At 46.2% G+C, this 13528-nt stretch overlaps 2 protein-coding genes across 2 annotated transcripts; one reads left to right on the top strand and one right to left on the bottom strand.

Annotated features, from left to right (window-relative positions):
* Positions 1-1345: 1345 nt before the first annotated feature.
* Positions 1346-2371, bottom strand: F5Y00DRAFT_29383 (uncharacterized protein). The gene is made up of 2 exons (XM_048013447.1): positions 2261-2371; positions 1346-2201 (listed from the first exon to the last, which is right to left on the bottom strand). Exon 2 carries the CDS (start codon positions 2105-2107, stop codon positions 1559-1561), a length of 549 nt encoding a protein of 182 aa, XP_047866738.1. The 5' UTR covers positions 2108-2201; positions 2261-2371; the 3' UTR covers positions 1346-1558.
* Positions 2372-9166: 6795 nt separating this feature from the next.
* F5Y00DRAFT_29315 (uncharacterized protein) lies at positions 9167-11148 on the top strand. Its single transcript, XM_048013446.1, has one exon. It carries the CDS (start codon positions 9438-9440, stop codon positions 10701-10703), a length of 1266 nt encoding a protein of 421 aa, XP_047866737.1. The 5' UTR covers positions 9167-9437; the 3' UTR covers positions 10704-11148.
* The last annotated feature ends 2380 nt before the right edge of the window (positions 11149-13528 follow it).

Genomic DNA, 13528 nt, shown 5'->3' with positions numbered 1-13528 from the left:
ACCATTTACTGCGTTGTTAAAAAAGTACAGCCGCCACACGGATAGAAAGTCACAACTACTACATCCAGCTAAATAAAGCTACTCTGAAGACCCGTAGGACTGACTGTCCTCTCACGTAAGAAAATAGGTACTTGATTCAATAAAAGCCAATACTCAAATTCCTGCACTTTAATAAGAGCACTTTACGCATTTCTTTCATCAGGCTGTAATCAATCCAGGTGGCAACGTCAACGGACTTACAGTTTCGAGGGAAAAAGACGCCCAAAAAGACGCTCCAGGAAACCGGTGTATTCCAATCCATGCCGAGCAGTGGCGGGAGTAATACCTCTCGAGCAGATATCGAACCAATTGTGCCGCCAGAATTCATTTACCGTGGTTTTTATACGCCAGACGAGCAATTGGGTAGGCACTCAAACACCTTTCCCTCGCTCCGCCGAAATACCTACCTAGGAACCAGCAAGACAACAACAACAATTTGCACAAATTCAACCTCCCTCTTTACCAAAGCAGCATCCTGTGGTTCCACGACTACCACTCGCCGCTTTGTCAACGCAAGCAGAAAAACAACAACAACCATCCATCCACCGCAAACAAAGTCGTTACATCGCCTCTCCTCTTTACGACATTTCTCGCCCTAACTCCCGCGCCCAATCCCTCTCCGCGAGGCTGTCTTATATTAACCCGTGAAGCCCAACGGAGAGGGGAAGAAAGGGAAAGAAAGGGAGCGAAGGGGAGAAAAAACAAGACTGCCATAATAAGAGTCTCCGAGTAGTCTCCGTCTAGAACCTCAATTACTAATCCCTTAATAAACCAATACAATACTCCTAGAGAATATATAATGATGATAGTGATGGTGATGATAATGATGATGCGTGTGGTGCCTTAAGTGCCTCATGCAGGTAAGCCCAACCGCTCAGATTGACACGTTTTCCAAGTGATAAAGTAACCCCCCTCTACCCCGTCGCGGTGAACAAGAGGGGGTAGCAGCAGCATTAACCCCCTCCCCACCGTCGGTTCCAGATGTCGCCCCTCGAGATGGATTGTGAAGCATTGGCGTCTTTATTGGACTTACTTACGGAGAAGCTCGCGGGCCGCCGCGCGACGCTCGTCCCCCTTTCCCAATGGGAGTTCTTGCCGCGGAATTTTAAATCTATTATTTTTTTTTCCCTAGACGCATGAATGGCGGTCACATGACGGAAACGAGGCAGATATCCATGTATGTAGTGGCCCGCCGCAAGAAAGGAAGAAAAAAAAAAAAAAAAGGAGGCTGGGCTGAGTTTGAGGTTCCCGGATCTGATACATCATAACTACCATCAAAGGAAACATGTCGGAAGCATATCCGGTTATCAGTAAGCTCTGGCTAAGAAGAATCTGATATATCAGATCTAAGAAAGATAAACATCCAAATTCTAACATGGGGAAATTCTCTAGATGGTGATAAAAGGATCGTTATATGTACCATTCGAACTGTCAGCAGACTCTGGGGTCGTATCGGATTGTGAAACTCGACATTTGTCCGGCCCCCATTCGATTGATTGATTCTACCTACGCCATCCTCTCAAGGCTCCCTCGTCGTCTTATCGGCAGCGCGTCCTACGAGCTCCAAAGCCTTCACTAGCACATCGCGATCTTTCTGGAACGTCAATATCTTGACGGCTTCGTCGCCCCGGAAGAATTTAGGTTCGAACTGCGCCTCCCCATCTCCCGCAATGCTGTCCAGTTCTGCGATAAACCACCAGACTAACTTGACACCGTTGCCCTTCCCCAAGTCCCGAACATCTAGCATAAAAGCTTCCGTGAGACTGTCGTAGGTGCGTGGGATATCCTTGACATCGGCCGCTTCCAAGTCAGATGGAGCTCGAGTAGTCATCGTTATAGGGCGTAATCGAATTGCACAGCCTGACTCTTCGCGAACTTCTCGTATGGCCGCGTCTTTCCGAGACTCGTTACAGTTACGTCTCCCTTTCGGCAGCAACCATTCGTCCAAGGCGGAATAGTATAGTAAAAGGACTTGCGCCGGCTTCTCAGTATTAAACACGACAGCCCCGCAAGCTTCGACGAATTTCTCCGAGGAATAGAGTGTGCTATTCCAACGTGTTGTTGCCATTGTAATGCTTTGAAAATTGCGATGCTTAGGGATCGAGCCTACAGGAGTGAGGTAGGAAGCCGGCTAATATCTCGGAGAGGTAGAATAACGTAGACTGTGCTAGCCATGTAAAATGCGTTAACTTCGAGATTGGATTTTTGCAAGCCAACTTACCTTGCCGCTGACACTAAATCGGAAGTGAGAGAATCCGAAGATAGCTCAAATTAGCGGATTCACAATATTCATCACTATACAAACTAGAGGCGGAAAAGCAACTACGTTGTCACACCAATAGCTACAGACATAACCAAGGCGGGACTACCGGTATACATACGCGCAATTTCTTTGATCCAGATGTCTCAGTAGTCCCAGGGATAGCCTCTTAGCAATATTTCGTGACAGGATATGGCAATCTGATCCGAGGGAGCACCTTGCAACCTTACCTATGTAGTAGAAGGCTCTTACGCTGCCATGATATTCTGGGTAATAAGATGCGGACCGAGGTGATTAATCTGCATAATGGCAGCGCAGGGCTAGGTGGAGGAAGGGGGTTCTCTCTGCTGACGTTGCTGATAATCCTTAACATCGCAATTGACGTGGGCGGGCAAGACCATAAATGGACACCGGAAGCCCCAGTGTACGACGAGGGTAGACGGGCCTTTACCACCACCAACAGCACCACATTATGGAAAAGCATTCCCTGTCGACTAAAGGTCGACCGAGGGGGGAATCCGAGCCGAGCATATATTTTCAAGTTTATGCGAAATGTTGGCAAATGTTGGCGTTGGGATTAATGGGATGCAAGCAAGCAAGCACTTAGCCGTCATCTTTGGCAGGTGTTAAAGGCGACTTGGCGACTTGGTGACTGGGTGACTTGCCGCCCATGCATGTCGGCGGCACGTAAGGACTCTTCTAGGTATGCTTCGACGATACAGGGCGCACATAGTTGTCCCGAGTGAATGGTCTGCTACTACGGCCCGGTGCGGGGGATTACGTGAGCATGAAGCATACGTAGGTAGGTATATGTTGTATGTTGTATATGCTGTATATATTGAATGGGTAAGTCGTAAATAGATAGTGATGGTCATCTATTGCGAGCTAATTGAAGGAATGGTGGAATGCTGCAATTTTTAATTTGTAATCAATTCTCTTCGTTCATGAGATGTGGATTCGAGATTCTGTTTTGGCATTAACAATCTCCCAATTGAAGTTGGAGAGTGGAAAGCTTCGACTTGTAGATTACCTACAGCCATACCTCCTTTATTACCTGTTGAGGAGAGGGATATTCGATGCTCAACTCAGGGGAACCTGCCTTTTAGGTAGATACCTAGGTACCTAACCTAACCTGTAAAATACATAAATACTTGGGTACTTGGGTACCTCCTGACCAGTGCTGCCAGTGCTGCAACGGGAGTACCCAGCGCCCAGAGCCCAGCCCCCAAGACCTAAAACAATTTTGGTCTATCGATAATGCGCAATTACATGTTTCTCGTACGCTCAGGCGGGGTATTGAGATGATTGCAATTGTGATGAAACGTTGGGAATGGCGGGGTCTTAATTTCTACATACACTTTCTGCAACATGTGAAAGTGGACTTATCACACCATCTGGAAATGGAATAGCGACGGCGCCTGACTGTTATAGATACCCACACGCCATGTCTCGGGTGATGAAGATGCAGTAGGAGGAAAGGTCAAGTGACGAGATCCAAGGTGAGTAGGGTGAGAAGCGTGCGAAGCATGATCACCAAGTTGGTGGTAGGGTGTCTTGGATAGAAACAAGATAGCGATAAGATGGATGGCCATAAATAGTAGTCTCTAATAAATGCGTGGTGTGGTTTATAAGTGTAGCACCTCCTTCCCGTGCGGACCTAAGGCATGTATGTCTCGAATGTACGTATTATGTACGTACATACATGCATTGATACCTACGTACATAATTCCTAGGGGAGGGGGGTATCCAAAAGGTATTTATTATGAGGCATCGTGCGACATATATGTACCTACGCACGAGAGACGGCTAGGGCGAATCTATGTAGGCGAACTAGGTTCTACCCCCAAGGCTCAAGCTGTCTCTTTTCTAGGCGGTCATGTGGACTCGTGGATGTGTAGGTTTGTAGTGCCCGAATACATGACTGCGTATTGTTGTGTATAGATGATACCTTGGGTATTCAATATTGCCTCTTTATAGGTAGGTAGGTAATAAGCGTGAACGCGCCAGCCACGCTGCCATATCTAAGACGGTCAGTATCGACTAATTGGAGTTGTTCTAGTCGTACAACTTTGATTGAGGAGATCGTCAGGCAATTGCTTTTAGGCATCTGCTTTTACGCTCGGCTGGACTTGACATATTATATCGCATTCGGTACTTAAGGGTAGAATCAACTGTCTGCCTGCTTCATCTTGAGCGAGACGATAACTGTGCGACATATACGGCCTCGGTTTGTGTACCGCTATTTTGATAGGTCATTTGCTAAGATCGAGTAATGTGCCTAAGTTATACCGGCAATTGGGTCTCGATTGAAGCTTGTCGTAGCCAATTAAATTGAGCAATGCCCTATGTTTTGCTTTCTCATAAGTGGTAAAGAATTGGTTGGCCCTGGTTGATTCACAAATAGAGCCGCCATTGTAAAGTTCAATTGATATGACGTTAGCTATGTCGGAAGCTTACTTTGCTCATGTTATGAGTCATGAATGCCTGTAATATAAATAATGGTACGAGGCTTGCTTTTTCGTCTTAAGATGCTTGAATAAGAGTGTTGAGAACGGCTACGAGATGTTAAGGATTGTCCTTGATTCAAGTCCCATCCCGGTAGGCGCATTTGTGCAGGATACGCCATGATATTTTGAGGTAAGTAGAATTAATAGGAAGCCTACTTAGTGCCTAGGCATACGACAAACGATGTTGTACAGCAGCTCTAGGACCCCTAGGCTGTAAGCTTCGAGAACGTCTCACACGACTCTCGTAACTCGGGCGCTTTCGGATCTGCAATGAGCAGCTTCCCGCTTTATATCTAGGTATCATATGTTAATGCTAACGATAAGAGATGTGAGGCGGAGCTGAGGCAAGCATAACGTAATGAAATGGAGACCAGACAGTCGAGAATCAGGCGAGGCAAGTTGTCAGGTAGGTCATATTGTCTAGGATACCTGATTCATTAATAAAGGGATTCGACAGCTCGAATTGACGTTGTCCCGGATCCGTCGGGGAAATTCTAGAGTACTCTATCCATGGCGATATAAGGAAGAAACTCGTCGTGGACAATAAGTCCGCCAAAGTCCGAGTAAGACGTCGACATGTTGACAAATTATATGCATTAAATAGGATTAGATAGAAGCTAGTCAGCTTTGGTCGGATCATCGGTATTAGTGCTGCTATTGCCACGAGGGCTGGAGGGTAACGATCCTGTACTCCACGAATCTACATAGGAGACTAGGCAGCAGAGAGCATCGTCAGCATTGCTGCGGTTGTCCTACATTACTCCGCGCCGATAAGCCATGCGTAAAAAGCTACATATGCCTAGAAGGAAAGTTGGGTAGGTACCTAGGTAATCAAGTAGGTATTATCGCCGGTCAACTTTGTGATTGATAAAAGCATGGCCACCTCTAGGCAGCACGTTAATGGCCAATGTTATAGGAGGTAGGTAGGTAGGTAGGCGAAAGGTACCTAGCTATTACAGAATCGACGCATTCGAGATCTGGGGACGCCATCAAGTTGGGGTTTGGGTGTAAAACAGATCTGTAAGTCTGCCCCACGCGGGCGCACCCCGTTAATAAGATACAAAAAATGTATGGTGGGAAGTGGCTTGTGACTTTAGCGTATGACACAACCTAGTTGTGAGTGGTTAATATGACATGTACCGATAGGAGTGGGGAATAGTAGCGGTACTTAAAACTCAAAAAAGGTACATTTTACGATCGGACACCTGAAGAAACTTAGGCTTAAGAATTGAAGGCTTGGCATGAGATGGTTGAATTTGGAATATTAAGTTAGAAGGCTTTTAAAACGAGTTAGGCGCTATTCTTCAAAGAGTAATATAGTTTCACCTCAGGTCGATATTGCCCAATAATACTCTTAGTAGAAGCGACGGTTGGCTCTTTCTAAACAGTTAGATAAGTAATATTTCAATAATATACTTCCCCTCATTAGAAACTTGATAAGCAATGCTATTGTTCTACGTCCCCTTATTTTCCTTTTTTTCTGATTCCTTATACTTCTTCGCCTCACTGTCCTTGCGCTATATGACTCACAGACAAAAAGGTTTCTCGGCATCTTCAGCTCAGTCCAATCCACCCAATTATGGACACTCTTATCTATCAATTGATCTTTTGATTGGTCAATTCGTCTCATCGATTTTCTAGATCGTCCCCTCATTCACTTCGGTCTACATAGCGCTGAGGTGGCATTTTTTCTCTCTCTTCTTGCTGCTGGTCAATTACTTGCTCTAATCGCGTTTGCTTCCGGAGGCGGGTTGTCTGTCTCAGGTACTTCTACGCAGAAGCCCGAATCCCTCCTGGATAGCCGCTATATCCGCTTAGCCCAGCCCGCTTTTTCGAATTCCTCGTTTTCTGTTAATGCGAGCAATGACATCTCGCTTTGGTGGTTTTGGGTTTTTATGCCACACCATACTCGGGATAACGACTGTGTGTCTACGCCATCGAAACGCGGTCGCGTCAGCTCTAATACCTACCCCTCTTGGCAATAAATTTGGGATCCTTCTATCATCCCAAGTCGGCTCGGGGGGACATGAAGGCCGGCAGTTGCCAGAATGGAGTCAAGTAAATTAATGAATTAAGTATCTCCTGTCATCAAGTTTCCTAATCCTTCGTATAAAATTTTTACCTGCACAATCAATTATCCTCAATCAAAAAAGCCCGCATGTCATTGTCTTATGTACCTATTTATCGTAGCTCCAGCCGTCGGATCCTGATATACATGTATCTTCGTTTACCGTCTGTACAGCTCTGGCTTGGCAGCGTTGCTGGCTAACAGGACGATGACATGTCAGATATATAGGTCAGATATGAAGCTTGCAGAACCTCATATTCACCAATGTGCTATGGCCTTGGTTGGTAGTTGGCATCGCCCACCTCATACGCCTAACAATTGGCCAACCGTTTCTTAACACCTGGTTTGCGAATCTTATACAGTGTCCATGGAGAAACAGGAGCCAGACGCTGCGTGACACGATGCAAATTCGCCATGTTCAATCGAACTCCTGGTCCACTTGAAGGTACTATAGTTTGGGCATCAGGATCTCCCCAGGAAAACACAGGTCAATTCGCTGGGAAGGGTCTCTTGTAAACGGGGAAAAGGCGCATTCGTCCAACTTAAGTCAGTTAACTGTTACGGTGCCTAATCTGGCGCAAATCTTGTGCGCCTTGGTTATTCCCGTCGACATCAACTTACCATGCGTGCCAGCGTTGCAGCTTTCAATCTTCCTGTTAAGTTTTTTCTCCTGCGAACCGGGAGACCTGCGCCACTCCAATTCGTCGGTGTTATTGGACCCCGCGTTGCAAAGATCCGTTGGCGTGACAAATTGTTGTGTCCTAGTTGGGCTTCTATCTAGAAGAGAGGGGAAGCACCCTCAATACAAATCAGAACAAACCTGACATTACCTCAGTAGGTATGCACATGCCAGTCCAGTCCATTAAGTGGTAGATTGGCGAGGGACTTGTATTCGTGTGGGAGTGTACGTGGTGTACAGCACCGCACCGCACCGCACACACTTCTCCCACACACACACACACACATACGTACATATACACACACCCCTCTCTGTTCTGTCTGTGTCCTCCGTGAGACCCCCCACTTTCTAACGACGGTTTTCACATTTGCAACTGTTTTCCATTGAAGCCTGATCACGTTGCAAAAGCCATCAAGCTTTCAAGCTTTGTCATTCCAATTGCGCTCCTTACGAAATACAATTGAGCTGGAAAGCTTGTCAATTACGTGACAGGTCTTATTGACATCCATTCTGTCTCTTGCCCCAAACCCTAAAACCCTAAAACCCTAAAATTCGAACAGTTTCGAATCTGATTCACAGCACTAGATCTGTACCTGTGCCCATACTTAACAGAGATGGATGGGGGTATGTCGGCAAAATCCCAAGGTACGGGCACGCCAGTACATGGCATACCTATGAAGGTGAGAAAGGTTCTCTCTAAACCTCAACTACCTACCAGGCTATCCCGTTGGTGGCCGATGAAAACCAAGGTGGAGTGGAGTTACTCGTCCAAGCACCAAAGTACCAATCCAGCTGAGGTACTTAAGGGTACTCGGTCTGGAGGCATGGTCCTCCTGGGCTTCCTGGGTCTCTTCACGCAGGACAGGTCCCAAAAATAAAGCCAACGCCAAATGCTGCACACCCCCTGCGCCCGCCACGCCGCGTCTGCCCTATGACTGACATCGATGACTATTGGAGGATGGGGGTGTGACTCCTTGACGACACCACCACCAAAACGCATCCACGTCTATATCCGACGAGGTACGGACCCCAAACACAGAACAAGACCGTTCTAAAGTCACCAGCCTAATGGGAGGCTGTTTTGTCCTTCTCCCACACCCGTTCTCATACTTAGATACTTCATCTTTCCACCAGGACCATCCTGTCCAGCTTTACGCTTCTTCCTCTTTTCACTTCTCAATCTTGCGCTCTGTCTCCGTCTTGACCTTAGATTTTCATCTTACCAAAGCTCACAAACGCAGTACCTACAATTGTTTGCCACCCGTGGCTATACTATTTGATTCATTATATTTCCTTCAATGCCCATTCTTGGCCTCGGCATTTAGACAGGCCTACACCTAATCGAGCCTTTATAATCGCTACCCCTGATTACCCTGACCAGACCCAGTCCCCGCAAATGGTGGCTCTCTTGTTGGTAGCAGTCCACCACGTTCAACTCAATCGCCGCCGCCACGAGGATAACAATACAAATATAACCTAGCTGCCTATTGTTCGTCATTCCACAGCTCAATCAACTTTCCAATTCTTTGGGACAATACCACACTAGTTACGACGAGGGAATTCTAATTCCACCGCCACCTTATCTCCGAAACCTAACTCTGCCTTCTTCTCTAAGCTTCCAACAATAAATCGACCCTTAGGTACCTAGTACTTATATCTAGGAATCGTCAACACAGCACACCTAGTTAACTCAACTCTTCCCACTTGATTTCCAAAACGCAATTAATTCATCCACTGCGATCGCAACCACAATCACGGTCGCGTTGACGACAAGATACTTTTCCCGAATTCTATTGAATTAATCAATTGCTACGCAATCCAATTTCTGCCTGGTTTGCCACTTCGTGCTCACATCGACCCACACATAGCCTGGCATCAGAGTCCATGGCTGACAAACCAATGTCGACAACCGGTATCAAGTTTCCTTCTTTCGGCCCCAGGTACCAAGTTCATTTACTTTCGACACCAGCTTCCTCGCGCAACATGGATAAGACTACGATGGCTCCAATCGCCTCTTCAACGGAATCGGGATCGGGATCGGGATTTAAGAAGCCTCTTGATATTAGCAGCCTAATGTCACCTCCTGAGCCTCCTCGATTCGATTCGTTTTCGCCTGGACGCGAATCGAACCCCACGGGCCCAAATATTTCCGATGTTCGACGGCTGCATCTCATTTCGCCAATCTCGCCTCCTATCTCGCCTACCACGAAGGCTGATGATAATTCTGTCAATCCTGCGTCATCCACAGGGACTGCTGTGCAGGATCCTATCTTGTACCCACCACAGGACGTTACTCGCTCACCGCAGCAACAACCATTGTTTAGTCAAGATGACTCTATCGACGTTCGCAAAATTGTAGACGAACATATGAATGTACGATCGGCGGACATGTTTGTAAATGCTAACCCACCCAAGCGAGAGGAATACGAATTGGTCCTATCCTTCAAATCCGAGGTACTGAGGGAGTACGCAAAGGATCGGAAGCGGTGGCTTAACCGTGAACGTGGATTTTTGCTGGAGGACCGACGAGCTGGGGCACGCAATAATCAGTTCAAGCACAAGCCGAAGCCACTCCTTCCGGCGAAGCCCCCTCAGGTTCGAAAGGAGACACAGCGTACGAAGACTGCGAAGCCGGCAAAGGTAGTCAAAGCAACACAGTCTAACACCGCGGTTCCGCGGCCAATTCGGTCATATCCAACGACAAATCCGGGTCAATCTTCCAATCGCCCACCAAGCGCAACGCCTGATCCTTCACCACGTCGTGCAGTTGCCCCAAACCGGGAAGATAAGGATTTTGCCTCACTTGCCAACTTCTGTCCGCCTTTGGATTCGCTCCCGGAACGATCCAACAGCCTCAAGGTGGATTGGAAAGGAACACCAATCGATTTGAGCAATGACCCGCATCGTCATCTTCTGCACCCTGACGAGATTACACTCGCCGCCAATCTTCGACTCGATTGTGCTACCTACCTGACGAGCAAGCGACGGATGTTTATCCGCCGTCGAGAGTGTCTTAAGATGGGAAAGGAGTTCCGCAAGACGGATGCACAGCAGGCCTGTAAAATTGACGTCAACAAAGCCTCCAAGTTGTGGACAGCCTTTGACAAGGTCGGTTGGCTTGAGAAGACGTGGATGGCCGACTTCATGTAATTGATCAACGAATCCCCCTGAGCCATGATCCATTAGACATGGACCGAATCGTCCAGGGGTATCCTAGTCCACGTATACCGTTTTCGGGTCTTTGGGGCTCGGATTTTTAATCGTTTATGCATATTGGTTTCGGTTAGGCTTCAGTTTTCTGGTTATCGGCGGTTGCATCACGACCATCGGATTGGTCTCAGAGATACACATTCCCCCTTCCCCCCCATTTGTTTTTTCGCTCGGTTCTACTTGTTTCGCAGACGTCAACTTACCAACGGTATCAGATCACGGAAGAGAGACTTGGTTTTCATTTCATTGATACACAGCATAACGGGATTGCAATGATACCCGGAGTGAGCAGGTTCATACCCCTATGGTTACCCCCACTCCACACATGTTTCTTTTTTCGGTTTAGGCTAGGTTAGGAGGTCGGTTTGTTCATCGGTCGGTCGGTCGGTCCATTGGCTGGGTTTTGGTCAGATTGGGCTTTTCCCCATTGAGGATACCTTCGCATTACGTGTGGCGTTATTTTGGCCCAACGGGGCGGCACGCAACTTGATTTATTTTCATGGGCAGAATGAGATTCTTGGCGGAGAATTGACGAAGATGCGCACCAATGTCAGAAGCTGCCTGTAATGGCAAGTAGCAGGTAAACCCACAGCAAAGTTTTGAAATGCTAGTTATTTGGGTATTTCTCAAGCATTGGGCAATGTTTCTCTTCTCTGTCGTACTGCTACGGTCTGCTTGCTTCTATGGTTGCCTCCTCGGTCATATTATTATCGGTTTGGTAGTCAGTTCCCAACCGAATATACAGTCTCATCCTACTACTATATCGTTCTAACTAAGCATACCGAAATATTTACGTGATTTAGAATTAACATATAGAACATGATAGTGATCTCTACGAGGTGTGACGATTACCGAGTAACGAAAATATAATTATACGCCAGGACTAAGTCTCGAGGTCATATCTACGTTATCTACGTCCCAGCCCTATGGAACACGCTACGAAGCTGTAATCCCCGCCCCTGTCGACTTGTCTTTAACCTAGCGTCGTTGGCGTGCCGCCTTGCCGTCAACCGGATCAGCGCTGGCGAAGTGGGATTCGGGACGTAGATCTTTTTAGTTTGGGAAAGGTTTTTTTTTTTTTTTTTTTTTTTTTTTTTTTTTTTTAGTGATGTCACATTGTTACTTGGACACCTTAGGTAGGTATATACCATGTCGAATATTAATATTATAACTCATATACGCGCATAATATCTAGATCGCTAACTACGGTGAAGTATGGTATGCAGTACTATGTATAACTATGTAAAATATCATATTATTCCTGGATATTCCAAATCTCGGTTCGTATCGTACGCCATCTAATTCTCACTCCGGTTTCCGCTGCAGTGTGAGGTCAGCCTACAGCTACCTAGGTACCGTGGGCTGGGTTACAGTTGCTTTAGGTACGTATCGCGCCTAGTTCCGTGGAGTCTGTACGGGTAGGCAGGTACCATACCAAGATCCGCTGGTTGCTCTTAACCGTTTTATAATTGTAAACCGTCTTTTTACAGTTATACTTTTATAAATATTTAAGATGGTAAATGTTAGTAAATATTAACGTTTGACACGCTTTTAATAACAATTCGAATCTAAACGTTTAAAAGGGCTTGAAATATTCGAATATATTAATATCTTATATATTTTAACTATTTCAAAAAGTCAAACGTTTAAGCGTTTATCTCTTTCCCGCTACCCCTGTCGATCTACCCAAGTAGCAAGAAGCCTGGCAAGAGGCCTGGCTGATTAAGTCTTCGGAATGAGGCCGTCTATATAAAGGCCTCTCCCCCCTTCGAAAGCGATTCTTCTTTCTTTCCTTCTAAGTCTTCAAACCTCAGCCAGCCAGGCCAAGCCAAGCCATTATAGCCAGGACCTAGGACCCAAGACCCAGGACCCAGGAGTCATCGTAGCCCCGTAGCCTCGTAGCCTCATCACGTAGCCTCATCACGTAGCCTTATCACGTAGCATCGTAGCATCGTAGCATCGTAGAATTGTAAAATCTTCAATAGCCTAGGTAATCCCACTGCTTCTAATTGCGTTTGTACGCTCGTTTGTACGCTCGTTTGTACGTATACGTACCTTCCCGTTAGCTCCCGTGGCTCCCGTGGCTCTCCCGTTTCCTTTTAAACGTTTAAAAGATCAAATACCTTATTAAATTTCAATAATTTAAAAATATAAATACCCGAAGTGCTTTCAAATGGTTTAAATATTTCCAAACGCTTGCTAAAGTTATTCAACGTTCAAGAAGTTGGAATTTCATTAATGAAAAAAAATTTAAACGGTGAAAACACGGTGAATTAACGGTTTACTAGAACCAGCGGAGCTTGGTACGGTAGGCAGGCAGGCAGATAGGCAGGTAGGGTATGTAAGGTTTTGGGTGACGCAGCGCAAATAAGGGTTAGGTACCTCATACGTGGATCTCTTTCGACGGACGGGGCCCCGCAATGGGCTGCCGCGTCACATCGTGGCCGGACATGGTTTATCCTATTACATACTACCAGATAAGCTATTATTGCTAGGTTTATGGTTTAAAGACGGAGGTTATTTAAAGATTAGGTTTGGATTAAGTACCTAAGGTTTAATTATTATTGATACTACTGCACTTTATGCCTTTTTTACGTACGAATGCATAACTTTAACTTTGCATATTTAAATACAACAATAATAAGTAAAAGCTTGATTATTACGAAGAATAAAGGGGGGGATGAATTATGGCTCAACGATATAGCCCCCTGTTCGTGCCAGACGGGCAACGATAGGACGGAAACAAAGAGTATGTAAAAAAAAAA

Source organism: Daldinia vernicosa, assembly GCF_022497035.1.
Source record: "Daldinia vernicosa strain CBS 139.73 unplaced genomic scaffold F5Y00scaffold_13, whole genome shotgun sequence".
Classification (NCBI taxonomy): Eukaryota; Fungi; Ascomycota; class Sordariomycetes; order Xylariales; family Hypoxylaceae; genus Daldinia; species Daldinia vernicosa.
Note: the sequence above shows the minus strand (reverse complement) of the source record. Positions and strands in the feature narration are given on the sequence as shown.